Genomic DNA, 21,589 nt, shown 5'->3' with positions numbered 1-21,589 from the left:
ATTTCAGTGTTTGTGCTCTAATAGATGTTTTCATCTAAAACCTAACATTCTACAAAGTTATGAGCTGAAAATAAGAGTTGGTGGAAAGAATTGAACCAGATCATTCAATTCTATACAACTTTTTAAAAAATGTTTAAAAAAACTTTTTGGAAACATTTACTCCTTTACAGAAAAGTTGCAACTACAATTCAAGAACTCCAAGAACGACAAAGTAGAGCCTTGCTTCTCCCCTGTAAATTAACGTGTGATCACTATTTACTCATAGATTCTTATTTTATCCATTGGGTTATAGCCATTACATTGTTGTTGCTCAGTTGCTGAGTCGTGTCGGACTCTCTGTGACCCCATGGACTGCAGGCGCTCCAGGCTTCCCTGTCCTCCACTGTCGCCCAGGGTTTGCTCAAGTTCATGTCCATTGAGTCGGTGATGCTATCTAACCACCTTATCCATTATAGCCATTACAATCATTATTTATTTTGATGCTCAGTTGTCCCAGTTATGGTCAGTGGATGTACACACTATGTTTTTTATATGAACCTAATGCTTTTTTAGATGTAGTTTAGATATAGTTTATCATCTTTCCAGTACTTTTTACTTTCTGGCACAAGATATTTAAAGTTCGTGTAGCGCTTTCTGTATTCCAGCCCTAGAAACAGGCATTTCTCCTTTTAGCAAGGGGGAGGGTACTCTGGTAGAAACCAGAATCCAACAGCTAAATTGTGCTCGTTACTATTGGGGTGTTCTTGTCACCTAGGCCTTTTCTTTGAACTGAGGAAGTAATACACACTTAAACACACACACATTTATATCAGAAAACAAACATGGACACATACTGACTAATCTTGCTTCTTAGTTTTTCTGCATTCCATATCTGTCTCTATTCTCTGTTAGTGAGACATCTGCTTCCCAGCTTTATCAGTCTATTAGGGAGGGAAATAGAGTAGAAAGTGGCTTCTTTTGCAGACTTCAGTCACTCTGTTTTCAAAGTCTTTAATTCATCTGTATCTGCTCAAGTATGTTTTGCTTTCATATCCTTAACTTTTAGAATTTGGTGGGGTGCTGATTTATAGGTACCCTTTTTCTTTCTCCCCAAAAAGCACTTCTTGGGTTCAGCTAAGCCAGCTATTAATATCTTCCATCCCCTCTACACCTTCAATAATTAGCTAACATCTCTAACACTTTTTCCACTCCTTTCAGTGTCTTTATTCGTTTTGAGTTTATGTATTTTAATTTATTCTCATTTTAATGAAGTTTGTTGCTGATAAATGCAGTTCAGTAATTGGCCTAGATAATTTTTAAAACTGTCTTATGTTTCCATTATCTTCTTTTTCTAAAGTATGTTGACCTTTCTCACCCCATCTCATTTCCTGAGTCATATGGTGTAGAATCAATTCAGATGTTAATTAGATTCTTAAATAAAGCTTTTCTTAATGACTTGATTTAATTTGATCTTTATCCGTTGTATTGCTTAGAATTTATTTTACTTACCTAGTATTCGAGTAAGAGTTGTTGCTTTATGTATGCAAATTCACCTTTAATATTTGAAAAGGCCATCTCATAATCCCTGATCTTGTGATTGGAGCATACTGCCACCAGATGGTGAGAGGGAGCTCTTGCCAGGCAGCTCAAGCAGAAAACTTAAGAGGGTGCTTTTATCATATTTTATATAATCCAAGTATCATACCTTAATTTGAAATAGCCAGCTTTGAAAATGCCAGTAATGGTTGTACGACAGTATACAAATCATAGGCTTTGGACTCAAATGAACTTGAGTTCAGATCCTGCTTCTTCAAGTTGCTATTCCATGGCCTTAGACATAAGTTATCTTAGTTTTTCAGAGCTTCCTTATCTATAAAACTGGACCAATAATAACTATTGGATAACTGTGAATAACAATTCATAGAATTGTATGGATTAAATGGGATCATATATGGAAAACCCTAGCCTGGTGACTGGTATTTAATCAGTATTCAACAAGTGTCAACCTGGTCTTTGTCACTGTGGTTGTTACACACATGGGCTGTGCATGAACACATTCTTTAAGAAAGGAAGCAGGAGCTCAAAGAAGAGGAAGTAGTTATAAATTCTGTTTCTAACATTTGAGGAGTCATTTAGTGTTTGTGTACACTTGCACATATTTTAAAAGGAGGAACAAAACCAAGGAACAAAACCAAGGTGGAATTAGAAGCTTTTTCCTAGTAATTGACTTCTGTTTATTCTGAATCTTTGCCTAAACTCAAGTGCCTCCATTATAATTTGCTGTTAAACCTTAGAACTTACACAGTCCTCTGTAGGTAAACTCCTCAAGAGTTCTTGTGACCCTTAAGCACATCAGGAAACCAGGTTCTTGCCTGTTACAGAGAAGTCAAAATGTATGTTGCTTTACCAGCAGAGGAGTTGCTTTTCCTCTTCAGAGCTTTCTTTTTCCCAGGAGTTTGGTCTAACTAATATCTTCACACTTGTTAAGTTACTTAACCTCACAACATTCCTATGGAGGGAATTATTTTTATTTGTATTTTAAAGATGGGGAAATTGAGGCACGGAGTGATTTTTTTGTTGTTGTTGTTGTTGTTGTTGCTGCTGCTGCTTTTGGCCAGAGACACACAGCTTAGAGGAAGTTCTAAAATAATGCATGCAGTTGGGCTCTAAAGTTTGTACTCTTAACCCATGTGTTACTGCTCATCATTTTCTAGACTTTTTAATAGCATGCTGCTATATCATATAATTAATTAGGCTTAGGTATCTCTTCCAAAGGCTAGAAAGAAATAAACTAAAATCCAGCATTATGGGCAGTTTAAATTTTTCTCTTTATTTTCCATATTTTGTTAAATGAGCATGTACATAATCGAGGACCTAAAGTTATTTAGGTTCATAGATGCTAAAGGTGAAATGGCCACTAGTGATTTGGTTCAGATCCCACAAATGAATAAACCATAATCCAACATTAAATGATTTACTTGAAACTCAGTGCATCCTTTTCTTATAGCTCTTGTTTCTTTTCTCCTATTCCCTTTGCCCTTCACTCAGAATACTTATAAAACTAAGCAAGATATTTTCAGATATAGTGTATGAATTGGTTTCTTTGTAGAGAATAATTTGGATCTTTATTGTCTAACAAACGTTTTTTGAGAAAACCTAAAATAACCATTGTTAGATATTAAACTAGTATACTGGTTAAACTGACATATCATTTTAATCATTAAAAATGATGTAGGGGTGAATATTTAATGACAGGAGAAAATATTCACAAATGTTATATTATTAAAACAATATTTCATTTAGGTACATGTTACTCCCCCTTCAGAATAGGGAAAACCAACATATTTCAACACTAATTTGAATTTTTTTAATAAGATATTTCCGGGCCACTAAAAGTTAGCTTAGCCTATGGAAATTATAGTAATTTTCAGTTATCTTTACTCTTCAAGAAAAAACGCTTTTACTAAAAAAAGAAAATCTTTTTTATCCAAGTGTATTTAAATCATAGGGCATTTACCTTGCAAATTTTTTCATTATTAAAGTACTTTCTGAAGTAAGTTTGAGTATTTGGTAGCTAATAATAGGATTCTTTCTCTTTTCTACTGTATCTTTTCACTGTGACTTAAATGAAGTGCATCTTCTAATATTATAAAAAAAAAATCCTTTTACTTTGAGATACTGTTCCTTTTTTTTTTTTTTTTAATGTTTACTTTTTAAGGTACAGTTACTAATGGTACCGGTAAGTTTCTTGCATTGTAACAAACCAGATAATACATGGTGTCATGGAGGCTAAAATTAGAGAAGTTGGAAAGGAGAGCTTGTCATACTTTCATTTTGTTATTTTCAGTAAGAACTACTTCCTTTTGAAGTGTGTTATATTTTTTAGTCTCCGTTGCTGTGTGCTCAGTCACTCAGTCGTGTCCCACTCTTTGTGACTCCATGGATTGTAGCCTGCCAGGCTCCTCCGTCCATAGGATTTCCTAGGCAAAAATATTGGCGAGGGTTGCCATTTCCTTCTCCATTTTCAGCCTCTAGTGTCTGAGGAAGACATGTTGATTTCAGATCTCTGAGTAGGAAGAGACTGCTTCCTTCATATCTGTGTTGAATGATAAAAGAGCCCTGATTGATTGTGACTTTTTCTTTGTTTTAAATCAATGCAGATCTGGTTATATCTTGTGAAGTTTGAGTCTATAACTCAACTGATTTCTATTTCATACTAAAGTAGTCTTCAGAATGTCCAAAATGAAATATGAATGCATGAATTATTGTTTTATTTTAGACTATGTCTTTTTTTTTTTTCTTACAGACAGCACAACAATAGAAAAATTAAGAGCTATTTGTTTAGACCATGCCAAACTTGGAGACAGCAGCCTTAGTCCATCTCTTGACTCACTTTTCTTTGGTCCTTCAGCCTCACAAGTACTATACCTAACAGAGGTTTGTTTTTACTTTTTGAATTTACCCCATGTTCTTTAAATTTGATCTCTTATATGATAGTGTGAAGAACATGGAATACTTGTGAAGTATTTTTGAAAGAATTTAAAAATACAGGAAAATTTTAAACTAATGATGATGAGGCAAATAAGTTGTCTTTTTAAAATCTTTTAATACAGTTTTTCTTTTTTCCAGGTAGTCTATGCCTTGTTAATGCCTGCTGGTGCACCTCTGGCTGATGATTCCTCTGATTTTCAGTTTCATTTCTTGAAAAGTGGTGGCCTCCCCCTTGTCTTGAGCATGCTAACCAGAAATAACTTCTTACCAAATGCAGATATGGAAACTCGAAGGGGTGCCTACCTCAATGCTCTTAAAATAGCCAAGCTGTTGCTAACTGCCATTGGCTATGGTCACGTTCGAGCCGTGGCAGAAGCTTGTCAGCCAGGTGTGGAAGGCGTGAATCCCATGGCATCGGTAATACAGACTTTTTAAAAAATCTTTTTATAATAACAGATGGCAGTTTTTAAAGTTAAACTTAGTAACTCTTAAGTATAGAGTTCAGAGTTGATTCAAAATGCTTTCAGTTCCTTTCCAGTAGTACCTCATTTTATTGGTTTCCTTCTATTAAATTATATTTGTATTAAAATTAAAAATGCTTTTCACTGACTGTACTCTTAGCAGAGAGTTCTTCCTGGCCCCCTTAAGTCCTGTTGACTTTCAATTAATGTTTATTGACACGTAGTTGACTACAATGTTATGTTAGTTTCAGGTGTGCAGCATAGTGATTTGATGTTTTTATAGATCATACTTCATGTAGTTATAAAATATTGGCTATATTCCCTGTGCTCTACCTTCCATCCTTATAACTCACTTACTTTATACATAGTAGTTTGTACCTCTTATCCTCTTCACCTTTTTTGCCCTTCTCCAACCTACCCCTTTCCACTCTGGTTACCACTAGTTTGTTTTCTGTATCTGTGGTTCTATTTCTGTTTAGCTATACTTGTTTGTTTTATCTTTCAGATTCCACATATACATAAAAATATATGATATTTGTCTTTCTCTAACTTATTCTATTAGCATAATACCCTCATGATTGTCCATGTAGTCACAAATGGCAAACCTTTCCATTCTTTTTGTGGCTGAGTAATATATTCCATACACTACCCACAGACCACGTCTTCTTTATCCATTCATCTGTTGATGGACACTTAGGTTGCTTCCTTTCATATCTTGGTAATTGTGAATAACGCTGTTAATGAACGTTGAGGTGCATGTGTCTGTCCAAATTAGGGTTTTCATTTTCTTCAAGTATATACCCAGGACTGGAATTGTTGGATCCCGATCCCTGTTTGCAGATGACATGATAACGATTTTTAGAAAACCCTAAAGGCTCCACCAAAAAAAATAGTAGAAAAAGTGAATTCAGTAAAGTTGTAAGAATCAAGATTGATATACAGAAATCTGTTGCGTTTCTATATGCTAATAATAAACTATCAGAGAAATCAAAAAAAGGAGTCACATGAAAAAAAATATGTAGCAATAAATTTAACCGAGGAAATCAAAGACCTATAGTCTGAAGATTATAAGACATTGATAAAAGGAAGTTGTAATACAATATGAAGAAATGGAAAGTTTTGCTGTGTTCATGGAGTGGAAGAATTAATATTGTTAAAATGTTCATACCCAAAGCAATCTACAGATTTAATGCAATTACTATCAAAATACTTGTGACATTCTTCACAGAACTAGAACAAATAATCCTAAAGTTGGTATGGAACCACTAGAAACCCCAGATAGTCTTCAATTACTTTATTTATTTTGGCCTTGCTGAGCAGCTTGTGGGATTTTAGTTTCCCAACCAGAGAATGAACCCGGACTCTCAACAGTGAAAACGCAGAGTCCTGACCACTGGACCACCAGGGAAGTCACTCTTTCAATTATTTTAAACCTATTAAAAACTCCATATGAATCTTTTACTACCTCATATAGACACAGGTGGTAATAAAAAAGATGTACAGTTGACCCATGTACAACACAGGTTTGAACTGCTCGAGTCTACTTATACATGGATTTTTCAATAAGCACTGCAGTACTACACCATCCTAATTTGATTGGAACCACAGATACCCAGGGCCAACTGTAAAGCTATGTGCAGATTTTCGACTGCATGGAATGTCTGTCTTAACACACATGCTGTTCAGGCGTCACCTGTAACTGATTTACCCTTTTGCCAGCCTCTCTTCCCACCTTAACAGGCTTAACCTCCAATTCTGATCTCATTTTGACTGTTGTCGTCTTGATGGCATCCTTGATCCATTTTAGCAAAGGTTCTCAAGACATGCCAGAATTCAGTGTCTGTCACGAGAAGTCAAAACTATGCATTTGAGTTCTTTTACATGCCTCATAAGTGATAGTTTTCTAAGTTAGCAATAGAAGATACAAGGTTCAGGAATACAAATTTTCTGTTTTAGGAATGGCTTAGGTCTTAGGGAGATTAGAATATTGATTATATATGTGATGTTATAATAATCACATGTAATTGAGGTAATAACATAATTATTTTAGGTGTGATGAAGATACTTATGATTATGTTTAAAAGAAAGAACCCTCTCAAAAATAATTGTCATTTACAAATAAAATTATAGTATTTAGGATTTGCTTCAAAATAATCCTGGGGTAGGGAGAGGATGGAAAGTGAGCAGGAGTGGTTAGCCAAGATAATTTTGGTCCTTTTGTTCATAATTGTTAAAGCAGCACAGTGGGTAATACTGTTCTCTCCATTGTCATATATATTAGAAATTTTCATTAAAAAGGATAATGAAAAAAAAGTGGCCTAAGTCTTAAATTGTTCTGTATTAAAAGTAGTATATTTACTAGGATTTTTAAACAGTGGTATTCTTCTTAAGATAAAAACAAATTTTTATTGTAATCCCTGACACAGGAGCTTGTTAATGAGGTAAACAGAAAATATAAATGCTTCCCTCTTTCACTTTTCTCTTTTATTCAGAAAATGTGCTACTGTGGATATGAAGGTACATAATAGCCTCTAATCTCAAGGAGCTCACAGTCAGCAGGACACTAAAGGCAAAATTAGTAACACAGAGTTGTCTTAAATACTGTTGTAGAAATACTTGGAGCATAAAGAGGAGGTAGAACTTGTAAAACAGAATTGCCTGGCTGATGACTTTAAAGTAACATTTTTTCTTTATGAACTTAAGTGTGATGCTCTAGTGCCTTTTATACATTAATGCTTCTATTCTGTTACTGATATTCCTTAGTTTTTCTCCTTTTCTAAGAAGAATTTGATGACCAGGTGAATGGGGAGCAGACTCTGCCCAGGAGCATGCATGTGGAGTACTTTACTGAGTTTCTAGATAGAATTGGAATGAGTCAGTTTGGTTTATCATTCACTCACCTCTACAAGTTATGCTGAATGCAGCTGTAGAGACACAAGTCAGATTGATCTAAAAGGGATTTGCAGAGGGATATGTGGCCCTCCACTGCACAAGGTAAAGAGAAAGCCCACATTGTTGGTAATGCAAAGAACTTTTTGTGTAAGCCACACAGGTTCTACAGTATATTTACAGAAGGCACGTCATCGGGGGCGGGGGGGATGAATGAGGGGCAAATGATTGGCTCTGGCTATGTACATAGTATTAAAATGTTTGACTTTTTTCAGGTCAACCAAGTGACTCATGATCAAGCAGTGGTGCTACAAAGTGCCCTTCAGAGCATTCCCAATCCATCATCTGAATGCATGCTTAGAAATGTGTCAATTCGTCTTGCTCAGCAAATATCTGATGAGGTTAGTATTAAACTTGTAAGGCTCTCAAATTCCAGAAGGTTCATTTCTTTCATTTTTGACCCTCTGTTAATGTAGAAATAACCCTTATCACATTTGGGGGCTTCCTTTTCCTAGACCCACTCACTCTAATCACCAAGTCAGTCCAGATAAAGTCCCCTTAACATGAATTGTATCTAATGTTAATATTAGTACTTTTTGGTTTTAATCACCTTACCAGGTGGCTCAGTGGTTAAAAAAAATCCACCTGTAAATGCAGGAGATGTAAGAGATATGGATTCGATCCCGAGGCTGGGAAGATCCCCTGGAGCAGGAAACGGCAACCCACTCCAGTGTTCTTGTCTGGGAAATCCCAGGGATAGAGGAGCCTGGTTGGCTACAGTCATGGGGTCGCAAAGAGTTGGCCACAACTGAGCAGCTGAACACATAATACATGATGTACAATGAATAGCATCCTTTTAAAGTATATACTTCAGTAAAATCTAACAAATACATGTTTATGTCACACCTCCACTGTAGTCAAGACACAGAACATCTCTGTCCCTCTTTCTGTATGCCCCTTTGCAGTCACTTCTTCCTCTGGCCTCAGATAACCACTGATCTTTTCTTACTGTATAGTAGTTTTCACTTTCTAGAATTTTACACAAGTGGAATCTTACAGTTTGTGTTCTTTTATGTCTAGCTTCTTTCACGCAGAATAATGGCTTTGAGCATTATCTGTGTGGTGTGGACCTTTAGTCCATTCCTTTTTATTGCTGAGTATTATATCCCATTAAGAATATTCCACCTTGTGTTTATCTACATACTTGGCGAAAGACATTTGGATTGTTTCTCTTTCTTAGCTCTGAATGAAGCTCCTGTGAACATTCTGTACAAGTGATTGTGTGGATGTAAGTTTTTATTTCTCCTGGGTAAAAAAACTAGGAGTGGAATGGTTAGGTCACGTCTGTAGTGTTTTTCAGATTCTTCTGAAAGTAGTGTAGAGCCGGATAATAACTTGGAGAGCAGACTTCATGGTATTGCTGTTAAACGAAATAATGGAACAAAGGCAATGTGGGAACCTAAAGTCAGTGGTACTGCTTCATAGCCATTTCTGTTTCCTTTACAGAGAAGCATTTTTGCTTTTCTAGGGATTTTTTTCATTCCAATGCTTTATCCACTGTTCTAATTACTCATTGTCTTGCAGGCTTCAAGATACATGCCTGATATTTGTGTAATTAGAGCTATCCAAAAAATCATCTGGGCATCAGGATGTGGGGCATTACAGCTAGTATTTAGCCCAAATGAAGAAATCACTAAAATTTATGAGAAGGTAAGAATTACCACAGAAATATAATACTTTAAAGTAAATGCTGTTTAATTGTGCATGAGGCTGAATTATTATATCTGCCATCTTTAAAAGTAAAACCAGTTGCATTTTAATGGTTGAAAGTAAACTGGTAGCTATAGTTAAGGTGAGGATATAGTAAAATTTTACTTTGAAAATAAACTACTTCGGATTTGTGCCACAAGGCTTTTTCTTAAACTATCTTACTTCTCACTATGATCAGATATAATTGTTTCATACTGAATTTGCTTTCTCCTATTCTCTTTATTCTTCTTTCATTATCTTTTTGTCTTGTGTAAATTTTAGTTTGGGTGACTGTCTGTTGGGATACCATGGCATTTAAGTATTTTTGATTCTTTTAAAGCAGTCAAGAATATCAACCAGTTAGGTATCATCCTTGATCTCCCATTAGATTAATCAAGTCATTTAAAGAAGAGAGACTGACTCTTGACTTTCTGTTATATATACCTGCCCTTGATAACCACTGCTGCTTTTATAGAAGGGGAAATTAAATTGTCAGAGCTTCCCTTTTATGGCCAACATAACCCTGATTTGCCTGGGATATGTCTATGTCCTATAGTATGTCTGGTGTGGTGGTGTTTATTCATTTAGCTAATATTTGAATGCCTGTTCTTTTGCCAGCATGTACTAGAAACGCTGCTTATTGATAAATTCAGGTTAGAATTTATTAGCTACCTACTGAAGCATATTTTAGTTTATAAAACCTTCAAATCCTTCCTGAACAGTGGTCTTAAGACCATTGTGTTTGAATAAAATAGTGCTGTAGGCAAGCTACATGATGGAACTAGTCAGTTGAGTAGTCTGTCTGCAGTGCCAGAATGATTCTTGAGGAAGGAACAGTTGTTGGTGCAGAAGTACACAACTCAGAAGGTCTCTGGGAGCCAGAAGGGCAGAGAAGCAGGCAGTATGCTCGGTGTGCTTCCGCAGCCCTCCTTGGGATGTAGCGGAAGAATGGCATTAGACTTCATCCTCTGGAGTCATCTCTGGACTATTCCAAAGGGGCCTTAGGAGTTGTAGGGAAAGAGGCTCATGCCAAGTGGTTTAAGTGAGTAGGTATGTATTAAGCACTAACTTGAAGTTGTATGAGATTTTTCTTAAATGCATCTCTAGGTAATTTGTCCCTGACTATAATTTTACAGACCAATGCAGGCAATGAGCCAGATTTGGAGGATGAACAGGTTTGCTGTGAAGCAATGGAAGTGATGACATTATGTTTTGCCTTGATTCCAACAGCCTTAGATACTCTTAGTAAAGAAAAGGCTTGGCAGACATTCATTATTGATTTACTATTGCACTGTCACAGCAAGTAAGTATCTTTTTAATTGTAAGAGATTTGATCTTAATTTTTGAAGCAGAAATGAATTAATTTATGTTGGCAAAATTTGTCCCGGAAATCAAATGTTTATTGTCTCTATAGAACATTAATATTGAGGAAATTTTTATTAAACTGTGTTTTTGCCTAGACCTGAATTTGTTTGGTTTTGTCCACACAATGCCAACATTATTCTCAAAAGTAAAATTACTTTTTCTATAATTCCAGAATTTAGTTTCACCTAAGAGGTATGTATTTTAGTCCATTTTAAAAATGTGGTTTACAGGATTTAAATAAATAGGACATTGGCTTCCTTTCTGCATACCTAGAAGGCAAGTGTTTTTTTAGTGACGTTTTTAAGTCAGTATGAAATTCACAAGGTGTGGTTATGGTAATAACTTTTACATTATACACCAAGAATAAAGGCCAATTATAAAGTCCTAGCTTTTCATTTTAAGAGCATTTAATAAAAAAAAAGAGCATTTAATCAATGACATTGATTGTTCTTTGGGCTTCTTTTTGTGCAAGTCAATCAAATTTGTAGAAAATGTTGGTTTTCCATCCTCTTATGTCAATCTAATCTTGACCTTCATAAGGTAACTTTTTAAACTTGAGCTCTAATCATTATTACTGTCATATGTAACTTAGCTACTGGGGATATAGCCGTAAATAAAACAGGCAAAACGTCAACCTTCTTGGGAGTCTGTACTAAAAGGGAGGTGAGGAGTGGGGAGGGAAGACATGGGGAAATATATGGTATGTTATAATAAATGCTATTGAGAGAAAGCAGGAATTAGGAATGGGGAGGGGGCGGTCAGTGGAGTTCAGTTTTATATGGGATAGTCAGAGAAGGCTTCCCTGAGAAGGAGACCTTTTAAACAAAGCTCTGAAAAGAGTGACATAGAGATCTTTGGAGGAAGTGTGTTGGATTTTTGGGTGGGATTTTTGTTTTTCATTTTGAATTGTATTTTTTTATTTTGTTCAGCTTTATTGAGATGTAGTCAACATAACTGTGTAAGTTTAAGGTGTACAAAGTGTTGGTTTGATACACTCATATCTTGCAATATGGTTACCACCATAGCCTTAGGTTAGCTAACACCGCCATCATATCTTTTTTAAAATTTTATGTTTTATGTGAAAAATATATATTTGGTTATGTGACCAAATAAATATTTTTTTAATGTTTGCTTTTTAATTAAGGTATAGCTGCTTTACAGCTTTTTCAGGTGTATAGCAAAGTGATTGAGTTAGATATATATATTTTCAGATTCTTTTCCATCATAGGTTATTACAAGATACTGAATATAATTTCCTGTACTATATAGTAGGTCCTTTATATATATGTATGTAGTAGTCTGTTAATCCCAAATTCCATGTTTATCCCTCCCCCTACCGCCTTGGGGAAAGTGTGCTTTAAGCAGAAAGAAACAACAGATGCAAATATCCCAAGGCAGGAACAGTATGGAGGAGATGAGGATTATTGGAACAGCAGAGGCAGGGAAGTCATAGGAGGTGAGGCCAGAGAGGCAACAAGCAGCTTGTGAGGATTTTTATAGATCACTGTAAAGACATTAACTTTTACCCTAAGTGAAATGGGTATCCTTTGGAGGGTTTGTTTTCCATTTGGGTTGGGTGGTTTGGGGGGGGGGGGGGGTTTGTTTTGTTTTGTTTTGTTTTTTGGCCACTCTGCTGGGCATGTGGGATCTTGGTTCCCTGACTAGAGATTAAAACCTGTGCCCCCTGCACTGGGAGCACAGAGTCTTAACCCCTGGACTGTGAGGGAAGGCCCCTATTGGCCCTGGGTTAACATTTACGTTTATTCTGGTTGCTTTGTTGAGAATAAGTTACAGAGTGGCAGGAAACGCACTTGGACTACTTCATTAGTCCAAATAAAAGATGAGAGAGTCTGGAAGTACAGACTAGGAGCACAGAAGTAAACTAAATGGATGATGTCTTTGCCCTCTTGAAGCATTTATTCTAGTGATAGCTGTATAGGATACATATTTTTTAAGAGATTCATGATGCTTAGGTAAAATTCCCGGTACTGGGACCAGAGAAGTTTTTCCCATGAGTAATCCATAGAATGTTGTGTAATACAGTTGTCCTCAGTCTTTAGCACATGTTAGAATCACCTGAAGGGTTTATTAAAACACGGATTGCTGGGACCTGAGAAACCACATAGCAAGTTCTCAGATGCTGCTGATCTGGGTAATATGCTTTGAGATAAAAATTCTGTGGAATGCCCAGAAGATGCATAAGATTTACCATAGAATTCTTGTATCTAGAGGAACATTTCCAGCCTGTTCGAAGAGAGGGTGTGAGAGGGTATCCCTCAAATTCTGTCAGTGACATTTTGACATTTTAGTTCTTGACACAGAGCCTAAGTTCATCTATGAAATGTTGCTGCTTAAAGGGGTGTTACATATTCTTGTATTTTTACTTTGAGTTTACCAACCCCTTAATACCGTCCCCCGTCCCAAGAGACCGTGTTGGAAGTTTTTTTTTTTTTTTTCCTTTTTTTCATGAAGATAATATATTGAATGTGAAAAATTTTTATTTCAGAACTGTTCGCCAGGTGGCACAGGAGCAGTTCTTTTTAATGTGCACCAGATGTTGCATGGGACACAGGCCTCTACTTTTCTTCATTACTCTGCTCTTCACCGTTTTGGGGGTGAGACATTTTAAAAATATGCTTATCATTGTGATTCATTCTTACACCAGGAATAGTCAAGAATTGATGGTTCTAGCTTATATTAAAGTCAGAGCAGTCTGTATTTATTTAATAAATATTAGTAATTGCCCATACTATCTTAGTCATCTACTCTAGTTAACTCTGGGTTTTTAAAAAGTGGATTCCAAGGATGGACTTGTAAATTAATATTATTCAACTTTATTGTTTCAGAGCACAGCCAGAGAGAGAGCTAAACATTCAGGCGACTACTTTACTCTTTTAAGGCATCTTCTTAATTATGCCTACAATAGTAATATTAACATACCCAATGCTGAAGTTCTTCTTAATAACGAAATTGATTGGCTTAAGAGAATCAGGGTAAGTTGCATTTAATACTGTGTTTATCGTATCAATAAATAGAATGTTTTATTAATAAATAGTTGATAGTCTTTGAGCAATTTGGTTAAAGAACCAAAGAATATACTCTGTGGTGTTGAATATTACTAACTCGTGATTCACTGAATGAATGCATAACTAGTTTTGTGAAATGCTTTGTTTTACATGAGACTCAAAACACTGATATTCAGCTTCTTCCATTTTAGAATCTTAGGCCCATTTGCAAATTTTCATCTTTTGTAAAGTATTTTTGAATTGTTCTCATCAAAAAATCAGTGATAGGCCAGCACTTAATTTAACTTTATTAACATCTGATACTTAGTTGTAGAAGAATTTATTTCTAAAAAGATTGATAGCTAGTAGCCTTCGGATTAACATTTCTTCCTAGTTTGGGAAGCCTACTTCTGAAAGTTCTGGAGAGAAAAAAATTGTTTAGAATAGAAAGGTTTGAGGGAATTGTCTGTCCAGCTCTTTTGTCCTGACTTCTCCTTCCCTCTTTACCACCTTTTCATAAGTTAGGCATTTGATGTTTTTCTTTGGCAGGATGATGTTAAGAGAACAGGTGAAACGGGTATTGAAGAGACGATCTTGGAAGGTCATCTTGGGGTAACAAAAGAATTACTGGCTTTTCAAACCCCTGAGAAAAAGTATCATATTGGTTGTGAAAAAGGAGGTGCTAATCTCATTAAGGTAAGTTATGTCATCCTGGTCCTAAGCTAGATATCATAACCTTCTGAATGTTTGTTAGCAAATCTGGTTAATTTATGGTATCATTAGTCTTTGGTGTATTATCTTGTCCTTTTCTCTTTTCTACTTTTAAAGAATATAGAGGCTACAGTAATGTTTTAAATATCGTTCCTAAATTTTATACATAAATAAAATTTCAGTACTATGTAAATAAGCACTATTTAATTTTTCTATTTAGAAAACCTGAACTTTTCACTTCATCAGACTATGTAAAATGAGACAGACCTCTATTATGTAAGACTGTGCATATTTCTTTCTTTTTTTAATATTTATTTGGCTGCACTGGGTCTTAGCTGTGGCATGCAAGGTATTTAGTGGCAGTGTGTGGGGTCTAGTTCCCTGACCAGGGATCAAAACCTGGCCCCCAGCATTTGGAGTGTGGAGTCTTAGCCACTGGACCACCAGGAAAGTCCCAAGACTGTGCATATTTCTATAATGAGTTTTTTCACGTACGTGGTAACACAGGGAAACAAAAAGTACCACTTTAGGACATTTTCTTCTAATTCAAAGTGAGTTTTGGTATACATGTAATTAAGAGTAAATTTACTTAATGTGAATTGTAAGTGCTACAGTCAGCTTGTTCTTGATACTTAACATAGTTTTTAACCTGACAAATTAGATTTGTTAATTGTAGGAAAGTGTTTTGAAGTAGGGATCTTTTTATTAGAAAATACAAGTAAGTTAGCGGAAATGTAATGAGATCTTGTGTTCTGACAAGTAATTTAACAATATTTCCTGCCAAGAGACATTTCTTTCTTAAGAAACACATGCACACATAAATAACTATATTTGTTTTATATAAATACATACCATTGCTAATACATAATCCTTTTTCAACTTTGCAGGAATTAATTGATGATTTCATCTTCCCTGCGTCCAATGTTTACCTGCAGTATATGAGAAATGGAGAACTGCCAGCCGAACAGGCTATTCCAGTCTGTGGTTCACCAGCTACCATTAATGCGGGCTTTGAGTTACTTGTAGCATTAGCTGTTGGCTGTGTGAGGAACCTCAAACAGATAGTAGATTCTTTGACTGAAATGTATTACATTGGCACAGCAATAACTAGTAAGTATTTTAAAATACAAAGTTCTGATGACAGATAATTCTCTAATCTGTTCAAATTCTTTTCCTTTTAGTAAATATCTTCAACTCAATATTTTCCTTTCTTTCACAACTAGTTTAACACCATTACAAGCGAGTCTTAATGTAGAAAAGTTTTCAGATGTTTGTAAAATGTCTTCCTGTGAGTGGTACAAGCATTTAGCCACAAAATTTGACTTCAGTCAAATACGGACTAAAATCCAAACTCCAGAGTAATAAATGGTGGTTTAGTCGCTAAGTTATGTCTGACTTTTGCAACCCCATGGACTGTAGCCTGCCAGGCTCCTGTATCCATGGGATTTTTCAGGCAAGAATACTGAAGTGGGTTGCCATTTCCTTTTCCAGGAGGGAATAAATAGTCAATAGATTTCAGAGTTCAACAATGTAAAAATTCAAATTACATGCATTGAAAAACCTTTTAGGCCCTCACTTAGAAGCTCTTTATGTTATTTTCAAATGAATTCTGAGAAAATCTGGTTTTAAAGACTAGGATGTGAGAAGGTAACATTCTAGTGCCCTTGATCCTCAGTTAATGCTCACATGAAGCCCATGGAACTGACTGTAGACTCCAGATCTCGCTGATACAGAACTGAAGCTCAGAGGGGATGAGGGTGATATGAAAATGACTGATACAACAGACATAAGAAAGCAAACCACAATGGAGGCTGTTCTGTTTTAGAAGAAAACCAAGCTTAAGAATATAATTGATAATAGGCAGTCTTCGAGAACATGTCAAATTTTTTTGTGATTTGTTATATTTTAGAATATCAGGATGTTTAATTAATAATATTTTAGGAGGTTCTGATTAAACTGCTTAAAAGATTATATAGTTATCCAATCAAAATCTATATACAGTAGGATCGGGATTTTTTGTTTTCATTTTTTTAAACAATTCCACACTTTAGTTTTCAATAAGTTTAAGCCCTCAAGAGATATAGCGGAGTTCCACAAGAACCAGGCCACTGTTTCCATGGACACAAGTTATCTTTTTCCCAGATTCTTACAGTTTTGTTCAGTTTGGCACCAGGAGTCACTGTTCTTTGCATTGTACACGTGAGCACATCTCTTGCCCAAATTTCGGTTTCATCTTGGGCATAAACTCCTCCAATTTTCAGAAGAGGAACCAAATGCTCCCTCTGGTTTCACAGGACCCTGCTGATAGCCACCAAAAGTGGAACCTTGGACCATAGCCTTCCAGACCTATTTGTTTTAGAAGTACTGTTCCCAGCATTCCTCCACAGGCTCCAAGATGTCAGAAAGAGAAAGGCCACTTGTTTTTAAGTAGTACATTTGCACGGTAAAAATTTCAAGTACCAAAGAAGGGTATATCCTACAAACTGTTTCCCGCCCCTTCCAGTCCCGTCGTCCCCTTCAATAGCTGTGGCCATCATCTTCAGTCCCTGCTGTCCTCCCAGCATCTCTGTATGCAGAATACGCACACAAGATCTTGTTCGGTTTGTTTAGTTTTTTAACCACACATTGTGATGTAGTGCACAGTGTTCTTCACTTTGTTCTCCCCCTTAATATATCTATTTCCTATCAACACATAAATATTTACCTAAATCCACTTATTAGCTATTTATCTTTCAGTTCAATGTGCTATAATTTCTTTAACTGGTCTTATAGGCAGTGATGATATTTGCATTGTTTTCAGGTTTATACTAGGTAGAAGGAGATGTTCAGTGATTTATAATTCTCACAGAACTCAGATCCACTGTCTCCTTTGCTCCTCAAAATAACATTGTAGTTATAAGCAAGCCAAGTGTTACTCTTATTACGACACTTCTTAGGAAGGAAACGGAGGCTTAGCTGAAGATGAAAGAGTTGGTAGGTATCAGAACCTGGCTTTTAACCCAGGTAATAGTTTAGGATTATTTGAAACTGAGTAAGCTATTATGTATTTATATATTTTATATAACACTTCATGCCAGAATGAGTTTGAAGGTGCTTTAAAAAAACATACAAAAGAAGAAAAAGTTAAGTTCATAATGACTAAACTATAACAAAGTTAAAAGTAAACATGTGGAAAATAGCCTTGTGCCATCTTGTGAGACTACTGAGACTGCCTTAGAAGCAACCTCAGATAAAACTTGGGTTCACAGACCCTGGGGTAAGAACATACATCTTAGGTTTATTGAGACTGAAATGTATGCTTAGAGCACTGCTTCAGGTCACCGTAAGAGTAGTGGAATTGTTGGTGATGTTAATTTATCAAGTTGATAAAGTATAAAGCGGGCAAAATATTTGTATTCACGCTGCAAGAACCTTTTGTCTTCTCAGCTTGTGAAGCACTTACTGAGTGGGAATATCTACCGCCTGTTGGACCCCGCCCACCAAAAGGATTTGTGGGGCTGAAAAACGCTGGTGCTACTTGTTACATGAACTCTGTGATTCAGCAGCTCTACATGATTCCGTCCATTAGGAATGGTATTCTTGCAATTGAAGGCACAGGTAGTGATGTCGACGATGATTTGTCTGGGGATGAGAAGCAGGACAATGAGGTAAATTTTATTTAGCATTTTTGTCTTCTGTGTTCGAAGTTCTAATACATGATAACTCTTGCTCTCTCTTAGAGAGCTACTTTCATTGGACCTGTTGGCCTATTTTTGAAAATAAAGCTAGAACCTCCCAGTGTAGACTGCTCCCTCGACATAGTGCTCACTACCTATGGGACTTCCAACTACAGCTGATTTTTATGATAGTTAATATTTTTTTTTTGATAGTTAATATTTTTAAAGCAACAGTTAATGTACTCACTTTTGGAGGTTTGGTTTAATTTAGAGTTTGTATGATGATAAAAACCTTCATCTTTAATAATAGTTTGATTACACTTTTACTTTCCTGTTTGGTATTTTAATTATGTATCTCCATTTATGCTGTTATATAATATACCAGTTTCATTACCTATGCTTACTTTTTGATTACTTTTGCCTTTCTCCCAGGTCATAACTCTTTTTACCTAGGAAACAAGCTTCTCTCTACTTGCAACAAAATTTAGGCTCTTGCCAAGTATCCAATGCAGAAATAAAGCTGTGAATAAATTAGATAGTGATGGAGCAGAGTTGATCTATGGCATAGTTCTTTAAAGAAGAGACTGTGGTCATGTTTGTGTTCACCCTGTATTTCTTTGTTTTTATTTGACCTTTTCCCATTCATGGTGTTGGTGAGAGCCGAGGAGAGAAGCCAGAGCATGCTCTGTCTGTGGCAAATATCTTAAATGGTTCTTTTCTCATTCCATCTCTTCAGTCACCAAACTCTTTGCTCTGAGTAGTTGAATCACTTACTGGGAGGGCTTCTGAAACATACACTTGCCTCAACTTTTCCCAGGTTTGCTTTTTTTGCCTCTGTGCTTTTTTCCTTTGCTAGACTAAGTTTCTCCTGAGCAGGGGCTGACCATTGTCTATTTCTACATCTGGGTCTCACACACAATTCCACACCCAGCATTGTCTTTCCATCTCTATGAATTTGATCATTCTAGGTACCTCATCAAAGTAGATCGTACCATGTTTATTTTTCTGTGACTGGCTTGTTTGACTTAACGTAATATCCATTTCATAGCATGTTTCAGAATTTCCTTTTTTTTAAAGGCTGAATAATATTCCTTTGAATGTATGTACCACATTTTGTTTATCCATTTATTCATCAATGGACACTTGGGTTGCTTCTACTTTTTTCTTTTTTCTTTTCTTTTTGCCACTCGGCTTGTAGGATCTTAGTCCCCCAACCAGGGATGGAACCTGTGCCCCCTGCATTGGGAGCTTGGAGTCTTAACCACTGGGACCACCAGGGAAGTCTGCTTCCACCTTTTGGCAAATAATCCTGTTCTGAACATGGGCATAAGATCTTTCTTGCAGTTCTTTGGTTGTTGAACCCAGGCATGGAATTGCTGGATCATTTGATAGTTTTATTTTTCTTTAGGAATTGTTTTCTACAGTGGCTACACCATTTTACATTTTCCACCAACAGCGTCCTAGGATTCCAGTTTCTTTGCACAGGGCTCTTTCATTTTTCTGAGGTCCGATATGTCTCTGTTCTTTCGTTGCATGTGCTTTTGGTTATCATATCCAGTAAATCATTGTCAAATCTAATGCCATGAAGTTTTTGCTCTATGTTTTAAGAGTTTCGTAGTTTTAGCTATTACATTCAAATCTTTGATCCATATTGAATAACCTTTTCTGTATAGTGTTAGGGGAAAGTCCAGCTTTATTCCTCTGCATATGGATATCTAGTTTTTCCAGCACCATTTGTTGAAGGGTACTACTCTCTTAACATGTACATTGTATTGAGTGTTTACAAGTCTAAGCAGTTGGCATACATTATCTCATATCCTCCTCACAACAGCTACATGAAGAGTATGTTCACCCATTTACACATGAGGCACTTAATGGCTCAAAGTCACTTAGCCTTATAAGTAGCAAAGCCTGCGTTTGTGTCCAGTACAGCCTAAGTTAATTACTTAACTGTCCTTTGCTCTATCACCTACCTCTGCAATACATATTTATTCCTTTATGATAACTCTTATGTGAAATGGGTGGGGATAAACACTAATACTGTAAATTAAAATTTATAAATTGACCATTAAGTGCTTTGGAAATAAATAGAAATACAAGTGATTTGTTCACTAATCGTTCAGCATTTGTCTCAACATAATTTTTACTCTACTTTGAAGTTCGATTAGCTCATTAGTGATACGTTTTGCTTTCCAGAGCAACGTTGATCCCAGAGATGATGTATTTGGATACCCTCAACAATTTGAAGACAAACCAGCATTAAGTAAAACAGAAGACAGAAAAGAGTACAATATTGGTGTTTTGAGACACCTTCAGGTCATCTTTGGTCATTTAGCTGCTTCTCGACTACAGTACTATGTGCCCAGAGGATTTTGGAAACAGTTCAGGTAAGTTATGGATGACTGGTAATTGGGATATTGCTTAAACCTTTATGGCCTTCTCATGACACTAACATTAAACTTCTAAAACCTTTATTGGAAAGCACTTTTATGTTTAATATTTAAGCAGTAGTAATAGTCAAAGTTTATTTCCATAGTTAGGTTTGTTTTCTCATTGTCCCCAAAGGAGGTAGAAAATGTCTTAGTTAGAGGCAGCATTCTTTAGTCTCATAAGATGTTAATAATATTTTATTCTGAAAGCTTATAATATTTACATATGTAGGGAGAAGAGTATGAACTCTTATATATTCATCACTCAACTTCAATAATTGTCAACTCATTGCCATTTAATCTACATTCCCATCTGCTGCTTTTTAGGTTGTTTTGAAGCAGATGCATAATTTCACCCATAAATATTTCAGTGTGTATCTCTAATGTCTTTTTTAACATGACCGTGATACTATTGTCGTGTCTTTTAAAAATTCCTTAATATCCTTGTCAATGTTTGATTTTACCCAATGACCTCATAATTCTTTTTTTTTACTATTAAGTTTTTTGAAATCATGACCCAAATGAAGTCCATATGCTACAGGTGTTGATATGTCTCTGTAGTCTCTCTTTCCACCCTTGTAGTTATTTGTTGGGGATAGAAAACAAATAAGTAGTTAACTCCATACATTTTCCCGTTTGGATTTTATTGAGATCCCTGTGGTGCTGTGTTTTCCTCAGTTCCCTACATGTCACATAAATAGGTAGAGAGAGAGAGAGGCTTGATCAGGTTCCACTGTTATTTTTTTCTTGTTTTGGAGTGGCTAGACAAGGCCTACCTCATAGGTGATAACAATAAGCTCAGTGAAGAGAAGTACATAATGTCTCTCTGCCTCTTAGGATAACACCCATTGATT

At 35.9% G+C, this 21,589-nt stretch overlaps 1 protein-coding gene across 5 annotated transcripts in view; it reads left to right on the top strand.

Annotated features, from left to right (window-relative positions):
• USP9X (ubiquitin specific peptidase 9 X-linked) overlaps positions 1-21,589 on the top strand; it is a 115,159-nt gene that overhangs the window by 74,414 nt on the left and 19,156 nt on the right. For all 5 annotated transcript variants that reach the window (XM_043897836.1, XM_043897837.1, XM_043897838.1 and 2 more), the window contains exons 22-32: positions 4,286-4,416; positions 4,609-4,887; positions 8,096-8,221; positions 9,405-9,530; positions 10,706-10,872; positions 13,441-13,549; positions 13,781-13,927; positions 14,489-14,635; positions 15,538-15,760; positions 18,077-18,297; positions 20,503-20,693. In XM_043897836.1, the coding sequence (XP_043753771.1) occupies positions 4,286-4,416; positions 4,609-4,887; positions 8,096-8,221; positions 9,405-9,530; positions 10,706-10,872; positions 13,441-13,549; positions 13,781-13,927; positions 14,489-14,635; positions 15,538-15,760; positions 18,077-18,297; positions 20,503-20,693 (1,867 nt within the window). The remainder of the gene's footprint in view (positions 1-4,285; positions 4,417-4,608; positions 4,888-8,095; positions 8,222-9,404; positions 9,531-10,705; positions 10,873-13,440; positions 13,550-13,780; positions 13,928-14,488; positions 14,636-15,537; positions 15,761-18,076; positions 18,298-20,502; positions 20,694-21,589) is intronic.

Source organism: Cervus elaphus, chromosome X (genome assembly GCF_910594005.1).
Source record: "Cervus elaphus chromosome X, mCerEla1.1, whole genome shotgun sequence".
NCBI lineage: Eukaryota > Metazoa > Chordata > Mammalia > Artiodactyla > Cervidae > Cervus > Cervus elaphus.
Note: the sequence above shows the minus strand (reverse complement) of the source record. Positions and strands in the feature narration are given on the sequence as shown.